This window comes from Phyllopteryx taeniolatus, chromosome 7 (assembly GCF_024500385.1).
Source record: "Phyllopteryx taeniolatus isolate TA_2022b chromosome 7, UOR_Ptae_1.2, whole genome shotgun sequence".
NCBI lineage: Eukaryota > Metazoa > Chordata > Actinopteri > Syngnathiformes > Syngnathidae > Phyllopteryx > Phyllopteryx taeniolatus.
The window spans coordinates 18,173,223-18,195,756 of record NC_084508.1 but is presented as its reverse complement, the minus strand read 5'-3'; the positions used below and the strand labels follow the sequence as shown (position 1 = coordinate 18,195,756).

The window sequence follows — 22,534 nt, the reverse complement described above, 5'->3', positions numbered from 1 at the left end:
GGGGGGGGGTGTAGTGTCCCCCAGAATTGGTCTGGTGTTGTGATATCTAGGAATTTTTTTTTTTATGAATTTTTGAAATCCGTGATCATGACAGTGAACTATACCAATATCAGTGGAATTTTATTTTGAAATGCCACATCAGATTTTGATGGGACCTCTTTTGTTGGAGACATGGGGGGGGGGGGGGGGGGGGGGGGGGGGGGGTGTAGTGTCCCCCAGAACTGGTCTGGTGTTGTGATAACTAGGAGATTTTTTTAAAATAATTTTTGAAATCCGTGATCATGACAGTGAAATACACCAAATTTAAGAGTCTTTTATTTTGAAATGCCACATCAGATTTTGATGGGACCTCTTTTGTTGGAGACCTGGGGTGGTCTAGTGTCCCCCAGAACTGGACCAGTGTTGCGATATCTCATTAAAAAGATTTAACAGATTTTTTCACTCAGTGATAATGAAAGCAACATATGCAGTTTTCAGAGATTTTTATTTTGAAATACAATATCAGATCTTCATCAAACCTCTTTTCGTGGAGTCCTTGGTGGTCTGTCACACAGATCTGGCCTTGTCTTGCGATACCCATGGGATTATGTTGGGGTGGTTTTGGCTCAATAGGTAGAACATGTTCTACCTATTGTCCGACTGTCCGCATGTCGAAGTGTCCTTGGGCAGGACACTGAACCCTAATTTGCTCCCAGTGGGCCTGCCAGTGCCTCGCATGGCAGCAGTCGCCCATTGGTTTATGAATGTGTCTGTGAATGTGAGGCTTTGTAAAGCGCTTTGGGCACTGTGATGATGTAGATAAAGCGCTATATAAGTGCAGTCCATTTACCATTTATTTTTCTTAAGATATCAAAGAAACAAAATTTTTTAATGTATCTCAAGATTCAAATTAACTTTGCTGGTTGCATTCCTTAACCGAAGAGCACTGACATCCGTATTATTGGGAGGCTTTTATTTTGAAGGTGGCTTCGCCGCGAGTTGGCGACCTATTACCGTAATGTACTTGTATGTACTTGTACATACGTAATGGACAATTTAGAGAGGCTGGCTTGACCGCAGTCAATTTAGGCGGTGGCTGCGTCCTTACTATTTGCACTGCATATTTAGTCCTGTTTAGTATATTTTTTATACAATTTATTCTTAATTCATAATAACACAAACTACCTGTAGAGTTGAACACCAATTTTGTTGTATCTGCGCCATACAACGATGGATGGATTCCAGAGTGTGGGGGCAGCAATGGAGACAGCTCTGTCAATGTGCAGTGGAAACAGTGGATGAAACCCACAGATGCAATGAAATAATTAATAACCAACTGGGAAAAAAAATAATATTGAAGCAATTTTATTTAGTGACTTTCTAATGTACAACCACAAGACTGATTAGATCTCTACAGGAGTTCTGGGGGTGGATGAGTTGATAATGCTTGAAAGAGTTTTTGGTTCAAGCTCAGAGGTATGGTTGATCTGTGGAAAGCTCTGGTTGCTTGTAGACTGCACCAGGAGTCACTGGAGGCTTGGGTGGTGCAACTGCTTGGCTGAAAGACAAAAAGTAGAGAAAAACAATGACTAGTCTAGCTTCCTCTAAAATAGACCTGTGCATTATATAGCCTCTCTGACTGGTCCTTGTGAGGTAGAAGTCAGTAAAACCTAAAATAAGTGCTTTTATTTTGAGAGAGTCTCTGGGTGAATTGTCTTAGGGAGTAAAGAGAGGGTTGTTTTGTGTGTTTGTTTATGTGTGCGAGCCTATTAGAACATTTAAACTTTATTGGGGGTAATCAGAGGCACTTTCAATTTTAGGAGGTGTGTGCTGACTCCAATTTTACACGAGTTTGAATGTGATGGGTTCATTTTTAACATAGCCACATCCCCAGATAAGAGAATATGCACACTTCACCTAAATTATTACATTACATTACAGTATTTCAGCTCTGTGTGGTTTGTTTTGTTGTTGTATTTGTCTCTAAAAGCCTTTTTAAAATGCATAGTTTCCCACGTTTAAGATCATCAAACAAATGTCAATATCAGACAAATATAACCCGAGTGAATTTAAAATGCAGTTTTTAGATTATATAATTTATTAAGCAGACATGCAAACACCAAAGGTATGAAAAATCTGACCAAAAAAAACCATTGTAGGAGGGTCTGGGGCATTCCCCGGGGCCCCCGCAGAGAATTGTTTTGATTTTAACATAAATTAAACAATCTGGAAGACTCTGAAGAGTACAATAAACAAATGTTCTTCACGCAGAAAAACATCTATTTACACTGCTCAAGTACATGTTGATGTACAAATTTAAGATTAAAATTTGCCTCATTTATTTATTTTCTGTTCTGGCCTCCAACTTGAGCCAGGCCCATCTCCACCTGCACCTGATGCCTGCTTCAAGCTGTGCCACATGAATAGCATCCTCCTCTTTTAGCACTCTCAGACTGGCAAAGAATTGACTAAAATCATTGTCTGTTTCACCAACTTCAAAGGCTAATCCCAAATGCATCCTCCAGGAAAATATTAAGTACAGTATTTTTCTGTTTTTGTCGTCCATTTCTCAATTTGAAGTTAGTTCATTCTGTGTTGTGACATAACCCCTAACATTGCTCCGTTGCTTAATACATTTAACATTAACATCCGTAAACTAATTAGATAATTGTAGGCGCATTTCCTAATTAATACAAGATGTAGTAGCGGATCAACTCTTGTCGACAGTGTTACATGTGCTTTGCGGTTTCGCTGAGACCACAACCAGGGCCATGACCCGAAGCACCTCAATGCGAAAATACAAGACCGGTGCAACAAATACGACACTGATCTGATGAGCAAAAATGTTGCTTAAACCTAAGAGTAGCAATAGAGGATGTCCGCTCCAGAGGTGGGTAGAGTAGCCAAACATTGTACTCAAGTAAGAGTACTGTTACTTGACAATAATGTGACTCAAGTAAAAGTAAAAAGTAATCCTCCAAAAAATTACTTAAGAGTAAAAAGTACACAGTGAAATAATTACAAGTACTGAGTAAATGGTGAGTAACGTCTGATTATTTATTTTTATTTTTTTTAACTACAGCATGAACATCAATATATTTAAAATAATAATAATAAATAAATAAAATGTGAATGTGCAAATTCTGATCTTGCTGTGTGTGTGTGTGTGTGTGTGTGTGTGTGTGTGCACAGTCAAAACTACAACAAAACATCTGCAATTTACTCCACGGTGTTTTCTGAAGTTATAAGTGAGCTGAAATATCCATGTTTGGGCAGACAGTGCCAGACAAATACTACAATATATGAAAGCTGTTGTTTTTGTTTGTGTAAATGTAAACAAGAGTAGCGCGCCGTTGTCTTCAGGTAACAACGACGTTTCCAAAATTGTGGCCACATAGGCACGTCGATCAGGCGGGGTGGCTTATCTAGTGTTAATACCTATGCCCTGGAAGCCCAATAGAAGATGTTGTGTGAGGTCATGTGACTTAGTGCCATTTGATTGGTGAGGAAAAACCCATCGGATCTATACGATTCATATAAATGGCCCATTTTGAGTTTAAAACGGCAAATTTCACAGAAAGGTGACTGATTTGCATGTATGATTAAGGAGAAAAAAAAATTCTATTCTATTATATAGATGTGTGTGATCAGTGAAAATCAACTAAAAGTTGTGCTTAGCCACAATTAATTCACTGGTTAACAAGGGTGGTAATTAGTTTTTCCACACAGGGCCAGGTAACTTTGAATAGTTTTTTTTCACTTAATAAATGAAATCACCATTTAAAACAGCATTTTAAGTTCACTTGGGTTATATTAATTGTCTGATATTAATATTTGTTTGATGATCTTAAACATTAAAGTGGGGAAATTGCAAAAATATAAGAATTTGAGAATGGGGCCTATACTTTTTCACGGCACTGTATATGATAACCATCCAACCCAAAACTAAAATGTTGAAAAGTGGTACAGAAGTCTGTTCAGTATAGCTAAAGTGACATGAGGTCAACATAATACAAATAAAAATACAAACTGGAACGTGCATGGCAAAGTCATTATAGTGTCTACTGTTAGTGTAAAGAGACACGCCACCAACTTAGCATTTTTAAGTCTTGTTATAGAGTGTTGTATAGGTTTATCCTTCAGTGGTTAAATTCTTTTTACACTTGTACGACAGCTACTTAGAGCGGCGAAGTAGCTCATCTGTAAGGCCATGCGCTTTGAAACTGAAGACTGTCGTGGACCAAAAATGTAAAATGGCAACTAGTTGTTGGAGAGATGCTACTCTGCTTCCTGACTAAACTTAATATGCCCTTGAGCAAGACACCGACCCCACCCTCTAGCTCAAGAGGTGCAGTACTGTTTGCACATCCCTTTCATTTTGACATCTCTCCTTACATGCCTGCTTGTGTGTGATCTGGTTCTCTGTGTGTTGTGCAACAAATATACAGGGGAGTGCCAGATGACTTTCCCCTTGAGGGATTATAATTTGTAAAATAATTTAATAAAGGCTTTATGATGGCAACTGTTTCACTCTGGAATGATTATTTCAATTTCGATTCTTTTCTACAGAGGAAAAAAAGGCTTTGAAACAGGAGGTCAATTCAGCGTCCCAGAAGTGACCTACATCAGAGGTCTGAGTCATTTACCTGCCAGCCATCAGCGCCTTCTGTGAGGACATGACAACTGTGGGGGGCATAGATTCTCTGCGTCCATCTCTGGTGAAATAGTAGTTGTCGGCAAACTTGTGGCTTGGCCCAACGGCCAATTTAGGTGGTGGCTGCGTCCTATAAGAGATGGGCAGTCAATATACCATCAAGACGGTAATGCCCTTAACTAACACTAATGCAGTAGAAAAGTCATAAATACAGTTAATAATAGTTTGAAAACAACTTCTAGGCCATGAATATAAAACAATCAGAGGAAAAACAGTAAGTATTGTGGTAACTGAGTGTATCTTCCTGTCATGTGGGAAATATTCTTACACGAAAGCTCGCACTCATCTATCGCACCCCTCCGTAACATCGAAATGTTATAATTACAGTAAATATTTGAATGAAAAACCTTTCAAGGCTGTAGATTTAAACCAATCAAATATTAACCAGTAAATTTGGTTGAAATTGTGCGTGCTGACGGATTCTTACGCAACTGTACACACTAGCTCATTGCGTGCCATTCATAACCTCAAATTTTCATATGTCATAAACCCAGGACCTAATAGAATGGATTGCATGTGTTTTGGGGGACAATTTTATTTTTGTGGGAATACATGCCCTTCTTTACATTCAAAGCAGGAAGAAATGATTGGTGAATGCTGATTAAAAACTTCAGATATCGGAGATAGGAACACGGTGGATTCGTCAGCACTTAAGCCACACAGTTGAGAGGTCTTGGGTTTGAATCACAGGTCGAACCCTCCTGTATGGAGCTTGCGTGTTCTTTCTGTGCTTGTGTGGGTTTTCTCCAGGTACTCCAACTTCCCTCCACATTCCAAAAACATACATGTTAGGGTCAAAGAAGACTAAATCCCCCATAGGTGCTAATGTGAGTGTGAATGGTTGTTTGTCTATAGTTGCCCTGCAAATGGTTGGCGACCAGTCCAGGGCGTACCCAGTCTCTGCCCAAAGTAAACTGGGATAAGTTCTAGCAAATCCTTTATATGAATGAGGAGATGATTGTCAAGGAGAACAATTTTACTTTATAAGTGAACCCAAACATTTACTTTTTAGGAGACTGATTACCATTGTGCTTGTCGGTATACACATTTAAATGCTTCATTGCCCCGTAATGTATCCAGATTTATAAACTCACCTCTTTGATATCTCTTCATAACGCAGCTGGAGTTTACTTTGAAGGTCATGCTGTAATAATACAAAACAGCACCGCATTAAAACAGCCTTATAGCTTACATTTGATGTAACTTCAGCCCTGACTAGCTAGCTGACACTGACACTTTAGTTTGCAGACTAATTAGACCTGTGCAGCAACATGTATCGTTACATTTCAAAGCTGTTGTCCTCGGCAGTTCTACTCGCTTACCCCTGATAGAAAATTGCGAAGCCTTTGAATAATTTTAGTGGCAGTCCCCATGTTTGCTGTTATGAAGGACACGCAGCTTCTTCTTGTCCCATAACGGCGTTTCTCAACACACTACCGACACCTGGCGGCCCGGGTGGTAAACTGCTGCATTCCCTTGCGTGGTGAGAACACGGAGTTGAACTTCTTTCGTGACACAACCCCCCGCCCAAAAAAAAATGAATAAAACGGCCAATGAAAACAGTTTGCCGCCGCAACGTAGTTACCAAATATGCTAACACAAGTCCAAGTGTTCGTATTTCTACTTCTACAACTACTGCAGTACCTTAAGTTACTGTTAAGTTTGCTATCAATTAAATCCTCAAATATTTGATTGATTTGTCCCCACCACTTCGACAATTTGGGCATACTAATGTAGTAGCACAACTACATGTTACTAGCGAGGCATATAATGGGCATTTTTCGGTGCTACTAGTTGGGCCCAGGAGGCTACTAGTGGTGACACATGCAGCACAGTTGGGTCTTGTGGCATTACTAGTGCAGCAGTGTAGTAGTTAAGGTTTGTATACTACAGGCCAAAAGTGGCCCAAAAACGTTACTAGTCAGAAAGCTGTTCTACTAGTGTTTAATTATATTAAAATTGAAGACAAAGAGCATACTTGTACTGTACATGGAAAGGGTATTGAATAAATAGACCTTAAATTGGACATCAAGGATATCAAATAAATGCTTCAGTGGCTGTCAGTGGTGTTGGTCATCGTCACTTGCTGATTTTATTTTAGCCATTAGTGTGGTCTTACACATTTTAAAAATTGGTTCGTGTATCCCACTTACATTAAGATATGTAAAAACAATAGGTCCACCACAAGATTTGGTGGAAGAGAAATACAAATTTTATTTTTCACAAGAATACACAGTACTGGTCGACACCGCCAATATACCATGCAATCAAGTATTACAGATGATTGCTTGTTTCATGCAGCATGCACTGAACAGAAGAGTCCACAGGAGAAAACTTGCACATTTACAACAGTGTGCCACTTTGCTTCTGAAAATGATTACATGCTTCTGACCTACTTTCATGACATCAGTTTGGTTGGGTTAACTGGTGCCATTAGTTGTGGTCCCCCCCCCCAACTCCCCCTCTCCAACTACAAGACACACCTGAAGAGCAAGTCTTGAGAGACTACATTTTTCATCATGTGGGATTGAAAATGAAAAATGCCTTGTAAGTAGTTGAGTGAAAGCTGTTCGAGAATGATTGTGCCCTTGAGCATAAAAAGGTCCATATGGGCATGCTTTGGTGAGTATGGTGTGGAACAATTAGACCTCAACCCCACACATAACCAGTGTCCCAATAGCTTTGTCCAAAATAATGATTGTAGTTGCATTAGTACGTGTAAAGTGGCCTCTTTTGAAACGGTCTTAAACTTGCTAACGTCAGCATTAACTTTAGTTTTTGTCAACATTTTATATCGTGATTATTGATAAAAAAAATTAAGTGAGCTGAGTTTATTGCTTTAAACCTGCATCACTGAGTTGTATTAGTATTAAACTTTGTGTCAAAATCGATGCAGTCTATTGGCCATTTAAAACCTAAAAGAACAAGAGTCCAGAAATCCACTTGTCATTACAAAAATGACATTGACCCTATTCCATTTAGCTTGTTGATTTTGCATTTAGCTTCCTGGATTTGAAAAGAATGGCAAAAACTATTACAAAACATTTACTATTGTAACTTGCATTTATGGTATGAAACAGGGTAGTGTCATCATGGAGCCGAGCGTAAATAAAGATATGTACAGTATATATCAGGTTTGCTGTAAACAATTCCATCACACTCACACCGATCAAAAGGTTTGTGTTGGGGGGAAAAGACAATGTTCACAAATCTTTGTGAAAGTAAAAAAAAATAAATAAATAAAACGTTTCCAAAATCTGTTGCCTCAGCTTTGGTGTAGAGTATGCTTAGAAAGGTGAGTATTAAAATCTATTCAGACTACAGTATACCACTGTATTTGGGGGGGGGGAAGTAAAGTTCAGAGCAGATTATGAATTACTGCACTGAATACCAACAACATGACATTACAGAGCCCATTTACAGACAACATCCCTTGTGGCAGACTGTAAACTCTTGTACAACTTATCATTGTCCTTCTGCATCTCAGATCCTTTAACTGTTTAGAACCTTATGAAAATATACAACATTTATACATACAATATAGATATAAAAGTTTAAACAAGCCCTGGTTTTGGATTCAACATTTCTATTTATCTTCCACAATCAGTTGGAAGTACAAAATGAATGTCTGAATACATTAGTGCACTCCCCACATGCTTTGTAAACTTTAGTACATTATTAATGAAGTAGGAACTGGAAAGGTGGCTCACACATGCTTGTGTGAATAAACATACAAAAGCAACACTTGTAGCATCATTTGTAGAAAGTAAGAGGAAAACCAGTATGTTTTAAGCTAACAAAAGCCTCTCGTAACTCATGGTTGCAAAGATGACGGACTTGAAGTTGGCTGTTGAACGTAGTTCATGTCAAACACATGACACTTTGCTTTTAACATTTAAGCATCAGGACATCCAACCTGTTTGGAAAGCAAACAGCAAAGACGATCTAATTCAAAAGATATGGCTTTGAGCACAAGTCTTCATCATAGATTTTACTTGAATGGTGCGATACTGGTGTCACACACACAAAAAAAAACTGTTATGACCATAAATTCACACTGCAGAGAACAATATCATAGGTAGATCTTCTGTTAGTGGGACCAAAGAAAAATGTCTGATGCCTAATAAGTCACATTCTTTTACTGTTGTCTTAGCGAACAATCATCCTCAAGAACATTACTGTTCTATTCATAATGTTTAAAAATGTGAACATTGTATGCCATTTTCCAGTTGTTTTTTTATTGTGCAGTCCAGTGAGTGCCTGATATGCTGTTGTGTTGTGCTTTGGGAGTCCAAAGCAAAGCAGCAAATATGACTGGTCTGTGACAAAGGGCTTATTTTAGTACCTACGCATAGAAAAGCATCCACCATATTACTCACAGTGTGGACACAAGGCCAAAGGTCCTGGGACAAGTCTGACTAATGGAAGCTGAAGGTTAAAGGGGGAAAAAATATTGAGTTGAACAATAAAGAATGTAACATTCTAAAACAATTTCTTATACATTTTGGTCCAATAACAATTCCCACCATTATCAAACTACTTGGTACCACAGCAATTTATTTAAAAATAGACATTTATAAAAAATAAAATCCAACAATTAACATCCAGTCATAAAGGCAAAAAGCACATTTCATGAATACAAAAAGTTGAGCCTTGGCTATTCAACCATTGACAACTTCTCTTGCCTCCGCTTAATACCGCACCGTGCTTTACAATTGTAATAAATACGACCAGCAGGTCCACAAAGCAAATATGTACAGTACAAAATTCAAGTAAAATCTGCCACTATTTCACCTCCCTTAGTGCAGGGTGAGCTGTCTCTGTGCTTTTTGTGGTGTCTCCTGTCTGCACTCGGCCTTATCTTCTGATGGTCCTACTTGTGTGGAACTGGACGCGTCTTTTTCCTGACTACAGCTCGTCTTATTGTAAAGGAGGTCCACGTGCTGCTGCGGCTGAGATGAAGTGATCATGAGCTCCTGTTGGGCCTCCTCCCCATCTGAACACGGCTCCCACTCATCCTGTTCCTCGCTCTCCGTCGAGCCCTGCACGGCGATCTGGGGCACGAGGGTGAACCTCCTCACCGTGGGCACTTTCAGCTCCACCTCCTCGCTATTTTGCGATCGAGCCTCGGCCAGCCAAGTGGTCCTGTGTTCCAGCTGTTTCTGGGCTTGTGTTTGTGTTTGTTGAGCACCCGGGGCGGCTGTACTGCTCATTTTTTCCTCAGGCTCGTCAAAGCTCACTTCCTGCACTGCTTCCTGTTTTTTAAAGGAGTCACGACGCTCCGAGAGGTTGAGCTTTCGCATCACGACCAGCTGCTCTGATCGCTCCAGCCCGGAGTCCCACATCCTCTGGCCGCCCAAGTAGCTGCAGAGTCTGGAGTGGTCAACCCCCAGGTGAGAGCCTGCAAAGCCCCCCTCTGCTTCCGAATCAACAAGCAGCTCCCCCTCACCATAAAAGGGCACTTCCAGCGTGTGCCTGCGAGGGGTGTACGACTTCTTATCAGCGTGGTACATTCCCGATAGTTTCTCAGCTGACTGGACCCTTTTGAGGAGGGGAGATCGAGGCGGTTCTGCACTGCGGGGCCGAACAATGTGTCTAACAATGGTCGGCGGTGACAGGGTTTTGCCACGAAAGGGGTGAAGTGTTTTGGCGTAGCCTGGCAGCGGCGAGGGGGAGCGCTGTGGAGAAAGCGGCTGTGCAGAGGACGAGGAGCATGCGAGAGGTGAAGGCGGGATGTTGCTCGTTGACTTCCGGCGGCCCACCTTGGTGTAACGCTGACTGCTGAGCTTGGAACCCAAACCGTGGAGAGAGCTGGGTCGGATGTGCGCGGCAGGGGAACTAGGAGAACTGGAGCAAGGAGACGTGCTCTGAGGAGAGTTATCTGGAACGCAGGCAGAAAACACAGAAATCCATGTTAAATTTAATACTGTTTTAAAACCTTCCCAATATTGTTTAAAGCCAAACCCAAAATTGACTGATTTAAAAGAGTTGAACTTTTAAATCAGCAACCTTTCTTCCTTTTACATAGGTTTTTATATATAAAAACAGTCTACAAAATTTAAAACGACCACTGAATATGACGGTAATATCCCTTCATCCATTTTAAATACCACTTGTCCTCATTTACTCCTTGCAGATATCCTGAAACAACCTAATAAAATCCTGAACCAACTGAAAGATCACTTGTAACTTCCTTTTTTGTAATGTTTTGAAGATTATGAATATCTATGCAAGGCACAGAAGAGTCACCAAAGGCCTGATGGTCGGGCGCAGGGCTTCGGCAGGGTGTGGAGGGGCCTGGAGAGAGGCTGTGAGTCGGGGAACCTGGAAGACTCTCACTAGAAGAAACGGAGTGGTGGAGACCTGACGAGAAGCTGCGACTGCTGTGCATCACGGTGCTCTGCTTAGATAACTTTTTCAAGATGCTGCGTCTCCTGCAGGATGACCACGAGTCCAACACAGTGAGAAGAGTCCATCAGGCAAAGCCTTTAGCTTCCATTGTTATACTGTATTATATTTTTTTTAAATCTAAATCACTGATTCTAAAAATATTTGTATTACAGTCAAATAAGACAATATAATAAACTTTTTTTTTTTGGACAGCAAAGATATCTACAATTGGCAAAGTGTGACATCATTGTGGCACAAATTTGATTTTTTTAATTTAAAAAAGTCAACAGGGTTAAGGCCTCTTTATACTCCCGTGCTCGACAACGCCCACATTGCATCACGTGACCGACGAATTGGCCTGCGCGGCCCCTCTGCGTAGCTTGACGTGCACACGGCAAAAGTTGTTGCTGCGCGTAGATCGCAGCGGGGATCATCTCTCGTGATTGGTCCGTTTTAGTCACATGCTGTGATGACATACTCAGCGTGCCCCTTGGTTCTGCATACCATTTACGCCGCCGCCTTCTTGATCAATTTTGCAGCATAATTAAACGTATCAACTGGTCATCTAGGTCCATTTGTTCTAGCAGACACTGTTCCACGGTCGCCATTGTTGTTGCTTTGTTCCTTGTTACTGAAAGGAAAGTAAAAATGGCTACCGGAAATGGCCAAAAAAATGCAGCGGAAACTCCACCCAGTGGTGTCCTAGCCAATCCCGGCCGTAGCGACACCCCCGACTTGGAGGTGAACTGCAGTACCTTTTCAAAACTAGGCATGTGGGTTGCGCTCGAGTATAAAGGCAAACTACGCGCGAGACAGCCGCAGTGACGTCAGCGCGGTCGCAGCCCACGCGAGTATAAAGAAGCCTTTAAGTGTTGTATGTTGAAATTATCAGTAAAAAAACTAAACAAAAGCAAACTAGTGTGATAGGCATAAACATCCACCATGCTGCATGACCATGCAGCTAAACAGGACAGGTTAAAAAAAAAGACAAAAAAAAGCTATCTTTCAGGGTGATCATCACGGAGAAAGAATTTGAATTTCAACCAAACCTTTTGGTGAAAAATACACTTCTGAAGTTGAACAAAATCTGGAAGTTTGAAACACCCTCGACACGAGGTCACAGGTGACAACAGCATATCGCACAATACTTTATCGGAGTTTCAGTGTTCTGTGAGGGTTTTGCTTTTTCTGACATTTATTCTAAAAGAAACACCAGCCTAAATAAAAACAAGTGCCATACAAAGCAATAAGACTTCAGTGTCACCTTTCTAGTTGTCACTTCTTATGAAAGCTAAGCAGACTTGTTTTTTCATTTTACTGATTCTTATTTTTATAGTATGTTGTGTTATACTTAATAAAGGCACACTTGTACTCCAATTCAAAGATATCAAAAAGTTGGACGGTACATATGCACATACCATACTGAACTATAACAGGTGTATACTTGAAGGAGGCCAAACCTTACCTATCATAGTTATCTCTCCTCCTGCTCCTCTTGCTGCGACGGGCCATCTTTCCTTTGTGTTTGGTCTTTCGAGCTGGACCAACTTTGATGGTTGTATTCTCAAGCGCGATGGTTTGGAGCACCACCTTGCTGCCACTCTGTAAATTGTATTTCATGACAGACAAAAGAGTACGTCTAAATACATAATAGAAAATATAAAGGCACCACTTTTGTTTTTGCTGCCATTTACCATGTTATGAACTGTACAAAAGTGTTTTGTACTCATGACTAATAAAGTACATTAATACAATAGTAATCCATCCAGAAACAGGTCGAGATGCTAAGAAAATAACACAAGCCTGCCACACACTGTGTGGCCCAACCCAACTAAACTTTCATATAGTGTGCGGGGTTCGGCAACTATTTTCTTGAGTTGCCGATTAGTCAGCCACTGGTTTTGCGACGATTCAAAATGCACCGCGTCGCAACGTCACAGATTACAGTCAATCAAAATACACATAAGCTTTAACTGCGCTGTCGCCAAGCCATACAAAACAGTCTATAAAGTATACATATTTTGTGTTTTACATCAATACTTAACTATATTTATAATTTCATATTTACGTTTGCATGAAATAGAAAAGTTTGTGGCAAAAATGTACGAGCAGTATGTACCGCGGCAAAAATATTCAAGTGAATGGGAGCGAGCTCAGCCTTTCGTTTTATCCCCACTATTCTCTTTATTCTCACCCACGTCCTCTCTGTAGCGTCCCACGTCTTCCTTAACTAGTACTCTGTCTTTTTATTGTTTAATAAATGTGATAAAGTACAATATACTGTATGAGCAGCCCCCAGAGTCTATACAGGCTCACCATTAAGGGTGTCCATATACCAAATCACACAATGTGCCGGTGTGGGTCACCAACTGTCATTTATTTTGCAATGGTCCAGTCCAATCGCGTTCGACCGCATCGTGCGGTGTGCGGCGGGTTTAAGTGTGCCTTAGACTGAAAATGTAGCTTTCAAAACATGTCTCATCAGCTAAGGTGCATTATACCTTTAACAGTAGTTCTATCATCTCGGTGTGAACCAGGCCTTGGACAGACTCTCCGTTCACATGAGTGATGAGGTCTCCAGTTCGTAGCCCTGCCTGGTAGGCTGGACTGCCCTCATCAACACTCTGTTACAAAAGCATGGCAGATGTATGAAAAAAGGAGGATCATTAAATAAATAATAAAAAGTATGATTACACCCCCCCCATCTCTTCTCAAAGGTCATTGATAAATTGTGAGTATCGAGAGCGCACCCACCGACACCATGTGATGCACCGTGTAGACGTCACTGTCGCCCATGTAGACGCGGATGGCCTGCATTGTGAAGCCATACTTCTTGCCTGAAGTGTGAATGATGATGGGCGGTTTCAGGCTACCGGGACTGAATGACAGGTCCCGGTTGGGGGAGGAGTCACGAGAGGAGGGGTTGGAGGACAATGACCGCGGGGAGATGGGACTGGGCTGGAGGCCGCTTGGGGAGTCATCTGTAATAAAAATCAGATCACAGATTTGTGACAATAGTTGTTGCTAGTTGCTAAAACTGTGTCCTTTTTTCACCTTCTGGACCGAGATGCTATTTTCTTTTTGTACCTGGGGTGATGATGAGAGACAGAGCTGATACAGAGGCAGACTTGGGAACCTTGCCTCCATAGGGAAGCCTCTGTCTGTCTGGTGTCTCTAGTTGGTTACCAAAACATCGTAGGCCAGCCGGATCTTTGGGGGACGAGTGTTTGGCCCCTGTGCTGTTGCTACGGATCCTGATCCTCCGAAGTTTGGAAACAACTACCTCAGCTACAAGTAGGAGAACAAGTTATGTGGATAGACTAAAAAAAAGCTAAGCACTACTAATAATCATGATGTTAGTTTGGTATTTACCCTCGTCATCTGTGGAGACAGCAAAGCGGGGCGTCATCTCTAGGCTGTGGGTGCTGCTCATCACCAGAGGACTGGTGCTCCTCTCAGACTGGGAGGAACTGGGTGATGCACGGGGGCAAAGGCTACAAAAACACAAAGACCAGTTGGACAGGTTAACAGAAGGATAACAGAGACTACTGAAATCAACCCTTTAGTTTTTCGTTTTGTTTATTTTTGCTAAAATGTTATGGGTAGGGATGGCCATAATTATGCAATTTGTTCCTGTTTGATTGTTAAGATTTTTGACGACTGGGTTCTGTGTGGTCAGTCTAACATTCATATTAACAAGGTTATGTTGTATCCTTCAGTTTGAAGAAATGGAATACATTTCATAACTTGGCAGAAGCCAGCCATTGTAAATATGGTAATACTGTGTTTACCAACAATGTGAAAAGTGAATGGAAAGAACTTGTCTTTGTCAACAACTTTTTTTTCTTTTTTTTTCCCAGCTGCTGCACTGACCAGGGCTGCACATGCGGATATTTTTTAACATAAAACAGGAAGTTGCACTGACTGTTTTTACTGATTTTTGCTACACATGAAATGTGATTTTCTGCCCATTTCTTTTGATGCAAGTAATTTGAATTTTACTTCTTGAAAGTAATTATTTTAATTTATCTTGAATTTAAAAACATTTAAAACTGAATAAAATAAAAACACTTTCTTCAAAGCATACTACATAATATGTCTAAAATGCGTGTGCACCTGGCCATGCGTCCTGTGAGTCTCGGCTCCAGTACGCCCTCTGCTGGGCCTGTAGAGGGACTAAGCCCTCCAACGTCTACGCGGTCTTCTTTGTCCTCACTATGACTGCGGTCGGATGAGAAGCTCAAATTGGATGGTGTTGGCAAATGTTCTGTGCTGCTGTAAACCTGGAAAAACAGGCACCGCATATATAGAAAATGTTTGTTTGTTGGTTAAGCCCGAAGCAGTAAAACTAGATAATTTGGGGAATTCATCAAGACTATTTCCATCGCTCCAATGCTCTTGCTTCAGCTTCATTACCTTGCTGAAACGGTGCGACCAGGAGGAAAACTGCCTGATTTCCAGGGAAGACTCTTCATCATTGGTTTCCTCATCGTCATCAGACGCCATATGATGATAACGCTCGGATCGAGCTGAAAACAGATGCAAAATAACATGCTGAGATTCACACGTCTTATACACTACTGAGAAGATTATTTTTAGCCTAAACAAAAATGTTTCATATTATCTCAAATGTGGTTTACTGTCAAAGTAGCTCGTATCATCTTCTGCATCTAGCTGAGGGATGAATTCAGCTTTTTGTCGTAATAGTCCATTCCAGTCCAAGCCCACGAAGAAGGTGTGCTGCTTGACCTCTGAGGCCCCACCTACAGTCACAGAATGATAAACATTTCTGTGGTTAAGCAAAAACATTCAAGTTCAGTGTTTTATGTAATGATAAGCAGTAAATTCAGCAGTACCAGTTCCCAGTCTTTCAAGGGGGCTTTGCCTCAGGAGATGGATAATCATGTCCTGAGTATCCATCGGTAAAGCATCATCTCCTTCGGGCCAAATGATATCATCTGCAAGTTACAGTAACAACAATAATAACAATTCAGTTCACTCATCGCTCTTACAACATTCAATAGTAAAATTTGAACTGAACTGCCACAAAAGGCAGCTGATTTAGTAGCAAAAGCACCGGTGAGTCTTGAGGTCCTATGACACACCCAACTTTCATCACAGATAAAGCAACCATGCCCACATCACACCTACAGGCATATGCAATCAATCTGTTTCATGGTGAGCTTTCCCACTGGTCGTAAATGTCAAAATAAAGATACATTATAAGTAATACATGAACAAATATTTTCAAACCAATTAAATGAAATTGCATAATTTTCTGCGGCACACCCTATGATCTTAGCACATGAGTGGTTGTGAATCACTGTTATTGAAAACATTGCATGGGTCTGGAAGAAATACGATGGTATATTTGAGCTTCTCACCACTGACAACTTGGCCAAAAAGCTCCTCTGGAGTGTCACCGAAGAATGGAACACAGCCGACCAGGAACTCATAGAGGATGATTCCCATCGCCCACCAGTCTACTGGCTTCCCGTATCCCTGCCTGAGAATAACCTCTGGAGCAATGTACTCTGGAGTGCCACACACCTGCACAAGCAGACCACCATCAAACATTTAGAATATACAGTGCCGTGAAAAATGATTGGCCCCCTTCTCAAATTCTTCTGTTTTTGCATAGTTTCCCCACTTTAATGTTTAACAAATATAAATAGACAAATATAACCCAAGGGAACTTAAAATGTTGTTTTTAAATGGTAATTTCATTTACTAAGGAAAAAAAACTATTCAGTTACCTGTCCTTGTTTGAAAAGGTAATTACCCCCCTTGTTAAATCATGAATTAATTGTGGCTAATCACAACATTTGGTTAAGATTCACTGATCACACCCAAGCCTGATTACCTCAATCAATTAATCAAGAAATCACTTAAACAGAATCTGTCTGACAAAATCAAGTAGGACAAAAGCTCTAAAGAAGCTGCAACAGAATGACACGATCCAAACAAATTCAAGAACAGTCAAGAAATAAAGTAATTGATATCTATCTAAAAGAATTTGAGAAGGCCAAAACGTTTATATATTTTAAAGTTGTCTCAAATCTGACAAAGTCTCACCTGTTTATCAACAAACTCTCTTGTGTCTTTCTCCATGTGACCCTCATAAAGATTGGTGGTCATGTTCATCAGGCCAATTTTGGACAGGCCAAAGTCAGTTAGCTTAATGTGGCCCATGGATGTGATAAGCAAACTGTTAGGAGGGAGAATACAAACATTGTATTTGACTTATTGTTCCAAAGAATGTAATGTAATATTGATAGTGACTGCTGCGTTAGTGACATATTGTACAGCCTATTGCACATACTCTATATGGGCCTCTAAACCACACTACAGTCAGTTGGTTAAAAAAAATTTCTGGGAAGCATGACACTTGCTCCAGAAGGCACAACCTTATATTGCATTAATAATTTGCGAAGGATCCAATCTGTTGAATGTTAGATATCTAATTAACTTAAAAGGCATTGTCCAAAAGAAAAAAACAACAATAAAACAAATTCATGTACACATTGGACATCAAAGGAACTCATAATCATTAGCACTAAGTGCTAACACATAACGAGGTGTCTTGGTTGGTCCAACAATGTTATCGACCACTAAAGTAGGTGATCTGGTTGCCACGGAGATGAGGATAACGCCTTTCAACTCATTACAGGCCAGTGTAGTATCAAAATTATTTTATCGCTGTTATTTTGTGGTAAAATTACAAATTGGTTTTGCTTTAAATGGTGTTTGTTTGAATGTCATACAGAAAGTGTACATAGTGTTATGACTCAGTAAAACAGTTATTGATGTCATGAGCTGGGTCACATTCAGCCTGTGATTTTAAGGGGAATAAGTCAGCACACAGTGTTCCAATTTTGTTCTTGGTACTCACTTGTCAGGTTTGAGGTCTCGGTGCACTATGCCGTAATTGTGAAGGTACTCCAGGGCCAGGACGGTTTCGGCAAAATACATCCTTGTCATTTCTACAGGTAGAGGACCCATGTTCTTCAGCAAGTTGGCGCAATCACCGCCTCCAGAAAATAGGAAAATCAAGATGAATACTAAATTGTAATTGACTATTTTATTCCCCAAAATCAAATATTTTCTTGCATGCACGTTATCCGCCATGAACTCTTGGCAGATGACAGTCTGAGCATTGTGAACATTAATCTATGCTACCATTTTTTCCTCCTTTCCTCTTACCCTCCACATACTCCATGACCATACAGAGGTGGCGTTTTGTCTCAAAAGAACAGAACATGGACACAACAAAGGGGTTCTCTGCAAAAGTCAAGATGTCTCTCTCCACAAATGCCTGCTGAATCTGGTTCCTCAAGACGAGGTTCTGCCGATTTATCTTTTTCATGGCAAACCTCTGGCGAGTCTCCTTGTGCCGGACCAAATACACAGCCCTGTCAAACACCACATGTTCCATGTTAGGCTTTTCCCGCACTTGTTTGATTTCACACTGATTAAGTCAATTTGTGAGGAAATTGAGACGAGATCATCATTATTTCAGCATTGAAACTTTTTGATACATTTTTGTTTGGTGGTGTGCTATGAGATTTTTACAATGTAAAATGGGTGCCTTGACTCAATAAAGATTGGGAAACACTCTTAAGACATTTGTATAATTAATACATGGATGCTCTCTAATGCCAGTTGACAAAGGCAATAAAAATATTTTGTTTCGACAGGGCAAAGAGAGATGGAACAGATCTTTAGGAGAATACAGAATAAGCAGAAACAATGGAGATTTCCTCTTACCCATAAGCCCCATTACTGATGAGTTTAATGGTCTCAAAATCGCTCTCAAAGGGTTTCCGTCGTGTTGGGGTCACAGCCTGAGGGGTTTTATTCTACAGTGAAAGCAGAAAAATGAGCTAGTGAAGTGCATTGAAACACACAGAGGAGTTCCGATTAAGTTAACCAGTGACATGCAAACGGTAATGCAAAATTAACCTACAGTTTGAAGCCAACTTGCCAATAACAACAGACATTTTTGCTCCATAATTTAAACTAATGTCAGGATTTTACCAGCAACTGTATTTGCTTATTGCACATTTGTAGAATTGTACACTTCAACAAAACACGTTTCCTTAATTTTCAATATTAAGTCACAATTATTGACACAGAGACATTTATAGAAAGACTTGGATGACATTACCTCGACATCTTGTTCAATAGACACAGAGGGACTGCAATCGTACTGTTGAAGCTGTACCATGTCTATAAGTAAATGAAAGAAATTGGAAAATTAAGTCAAATAACACTCGGCCCTGTGGCGTATGTGACATACTTCTGATGTCCTTCAGGCACATGTTGTACCAATAAGTTTTCAAAATGACCTCCATGATTTTCGTATTCCCAGAGCAACACTGACATTTTTTTTTTAACCGAACTCTTCACATGCATTAAAGTTGCCGCTGGAGACAATACCTAGAAAGCTTAGAATGAAAGCGCAAATCTAAGAGAAACTGGGGACCGATTCTGCTACCATTTACTGAGGTTCAAGAATTTGTAGGGGAGAAATTATTTACCCTCTAAAGGGTCTCGCGTCAAACCCAACTGGCTGATGATGTATCGAGGGATGTCTGATTTGATTCCCTGGCCGACTTTGGCGTGACCTTCTGCTGCCTCAAGCAAGTGGTAGAACTCTTCCGGATCAAACTCCTGCAAAAAGAATCAACATCTCATTAATTGATAGGAAGAATATGTATGTGCTGCTTTATGTACATGTGAATATGCATCAATGTGCAATAAGTGTTTCTGGAAGCAAAATGTCAATCACATCATGGACAAATCATCTTCAGAGATTAAAAAGTGAGCACATTTCACCTCTAAAATGATGAGCTTTCCATTCTGGTGAAATAACTTTTACACATTCAAGGAGGGAAACAAATTTTGGTACTACTTCACTGCGAGCTCACTTCAGCCTATTTCAGTCAAAGTCGCATAATTTTCAATTAGACATTCTCTGCTTCTGCTTACCAGACACTCAAGGAGGCGGGCCGGCCGAGAGATTATGATCAGGATTTTCCTCACCAGCTGGATGATGACGGTCACCTCCTCACTTTCCGAGCGCTCGTAGGCCTGGAAAACAGCAGGGGAGCAGGAACAGAAAAATGTCAAGTTTATTTATATAGTGCTTTACACTTTATGACTAAATAATCAAGATGAAAAACATTGCATACAGATGCTATAATATGAAGGAACAAAGTGGAGAAATAAATAAGCCCTGAATAATATAAAATATGACGTTTTACCTCATAACTTAAAACAAAAAAATATTTATTTCACCTCAGTTAAACTAACAGCCCAATCTTATAGACCCTATGCATGTCTTAAGCAAAACCCAGAGCTAAAAAGCTTACGTGGTTTTGGAGAAAATTTATGAAAAATAATACACATAGTAATAGGTCTTCTGCATTAGATGTCTGTATTATATATGCATAGAGCATAGTTAGGAAAATACAGTCCTATAATTGTATTTCAGTGTCCCTCAGACCACAAAACAAAAAAGAAATGTTAAATCCAACGATGTATCATTATTACAAATTTGAGGCTTTAAGGCATATTAGCCTTATTCAAAGATTTGTTTGAATGCATGTTGAAAACATGCAATTTTCAATGTATGCTGAGGTTAGATCATAAATCCTGCAAAAACCGGTGTTTACATAATGAAATATACAATAAGATTAGCAATAATACACACAATGACACTCCCCATGTGTTAATTGATAGTGCTAGTTGTAACGCAATACAACATCCATCCATCTTCTATAACGCTTATCCTCAATAGAGTCTATTAACCATCGATTCATCCATTTTCTATACTGTTTAGGGAGCTGGATCTTATCCCAGCTGACTTCAGGTGAAAAGCAGACTACATTTCAGACTGGTCGTCTCTCAGTCACAGAGTACATGCAGTGACAGACAAACATTCACACTCACATTCAGGCAATGAGTAGGAACTGAACCCATGCTTACTGGAAGTCAGGCAAGTGAACCACTACACCATCAGTGATGCCGAAATTCTTTAGTTGCAAACTAAATTGGCTGTCTGGACTTCCTAGGTCCACATGTGTCAAACATGTTTTTAAATTGTTTCTCTTGGAGGAAAGGGGAACTTTAAGGTTCTGGAAAGCAAATTTTACCACGATATCAGAAACCCAAAATGACTCAACGAAGGAATCAATACAAGTTAAAACATTTTAAAGGTCCTGCTACACTTATGAGGCTAAGTGGTATAGAAAATGGATGGATGGGAATGTTTTTATCAATTCCTCTTTTGAAACTGAAGCCTGTTCTTGACAAGGCACTACTCATAACATGAATCAATGGAATCCCAAACAAATGGTATGTTTACTTTTTTAGACTTCCAGTATTTGAATATATTCCCTTTGTTCAAATCTTAAAATCTGGCTATAATTATTAATTCCAATTCTTTCAAGCATTCTTTCAACAGTTATAAATGCTGTAGCAAAGGTAGCTCCGAGCTGTTGTAATTTCAACAAGCCGATGCGGTGTCTGTCAGGCAATTATTGAGCAATGGGCCTGACCGCATCCTGCTCAGTCAGGCTCCATCGATGCCCTTTCACAATGTCATTACAGCCAAGTGGCCGCCTCAAAGATTCACATGTAGGAGCTCATTAAATTGTGCATTTATTATACTTTATTGTCCAGATTTATGTAAATATCAATAATTGTACCTTTTGCATTAGTCAACCTGCTCAAACCACACACTGCATCCTCACCTCATGAAGCAGCTTTTCCAACTTTTCTTGCAGTTCAGCAAAGTAGCGAGATGTAACCAGACCTTTCTGGGACTTCTCCAAACAGTCACGAACCAACTCGACCAACTGGTGCTGGATGAAACCCAACACCCCATCGGCCAGTGGGAGGGAGCTGTCTGGAGAACAGTGGGTAACAATTTCCAACAATCGCTCCTCCATCTGGGCTGTGGCCTGCAGGCGAGAGAATACACATAAAATCCATTAACACATTTTAAAATCGAGCGGTAATTAAGGTGTGTCACTTACTGCAACACTGAAATGTTTTGGTTGGCTTCATATGGTTGTCGATCACATAATGACTGACACATTTTGGACTGGCAATACAGTGAAATGCCGAATTTCGCAAATTTGCATATTAGCATATTTTTTTAACGTATCCTCTGTTATTTGCTGAAAATGTCTTCCAGCTGCTGTTTTTGTGCTCAGGCCAAAGTAATAAAATTACTTTGCCACCATTTGGTGGAATCTTGGTTCTGTTATTATGTTTAATTATTTGTATTATTATTATTTAAGCGGCACGGTGGGCGACTGGTTAGAGCGTCAGCCTCACAGTTCTGAGGACCGGGGTTCAATCCCCGGCCCCGCCTGTGTGGCATTTGCATGTTCTCCCCGTGCCTGTGTGGGTTTTCTCCGGGCACTCCGGTTTCCTCCCACA

General features: G+C 40.4%; 2 protein-coding genes across 8 annotated transcripts in view; both read right to left on the bottom strand.

The window, feature by feature from the left end:
* Positions 1-1,328: 1,328 nt before the first annotated feature.
* Positions 1,329-6,157, bottom strand: ndufa7 (NADH:ubiquinone oxidoreductase subunit A7). The gene is made up of 4 exons (XM_061778164.1): positions 6,016-6,157; positions 5,788-5,837; positions 4,626-4,763; positions 1,329-1,537 (listed from the first exon to the last, which is right to left on the bottom strand). The coding sequence occupies exons 1-4, from the start codon at positions 6,064-6,066 to the stop codon at positions 1,450-1,452; spliced, it is 327 nt and encodes a 108-aa protein (XP_061634148.1). The 5' UTR covers positions 6,067-6,157; the 3' UTR covers positions 1,329-1,449.
* Positions 6,158-9,230: 3,073 nt separating this feature from the next.
* The window catches only part of mast3b (microtubule associated serine/threonine kinase 3b), a 40,729-nt gene continuing 27,425 nt past the window's right edge, over positions 9,231-22,534 (bottom strand). For all 7 annotated transcript variants that reach the window (XM_061778122.1, XM_061778123.1, XM_061778126.1 and 4 more), the window contains 20 exons: positions 21,841-22,050; positions 20,075-20,176; positions 19,624-19,756; positions 19,251-19,312; positions 18,851-18,942; positions 18,287-18,495; positions 17,976-18,114; positions 17,159-17,291; positions 16,468-16,633; positions 15,940-16,041; positions 15,724-15,846; positions 15,500-15,612; positions 15,200-15,366; positions 14,456-14,577; positions 14,171-14,371; positions 13,838-14,064; positions 13,585-13,707; positions 12,549-12,685; positions 10,943-11,127; positions 9,231-10,574 (listed from right to left, as the gene is read on the bottom strand). In XM_061778122.1, the coding sequence (XP_061634106.1) occupies positions 9,493-10,574; positions 10,943-11,127; positions 12,549-12,685; positions 13,585-13,707; positions 13,838-14,064; positions 14,171-14,371; positions 14,456-14,577; positions 15,200-15,366; positions 15,500-15,612; positions 15,724-15,846; positions 15,940-16,041; positions 16,468-16,633; positions 17,159-17,291; positions 17,976-18,114; positions 18,287-18,495; positions 18,851-18,942; positions 19,251-19,312; positions 19,624-19,756; positions 20,075-20,176; positions 21,841-22,050 (3,828 nt within the window). In that variant the 3' untranslated portion in view covers positions 9,231-9,492. The remainder of the gene's footprint in view (positions 10,575-10,942; positions 11,128-12,548; positions 12,686-13,584; positions 13,708-13,837; positions 14,065-14,170; positions 14,372-14,455; positions 14,578-15,199; positions 15,367-15,499; positions 15,613-15,723; positions 15,847-15,939; positions 16,042-16,467; positions 16,634-17,158; positions 17,292-17,975; positions 18,115-18,286; positions 18,496-18,850; positions 18,943-19,250; positions 19,313-19,623; positions 19,757-20,074; positions 20,177-21,840; positions 22,051-22,534) is intronic.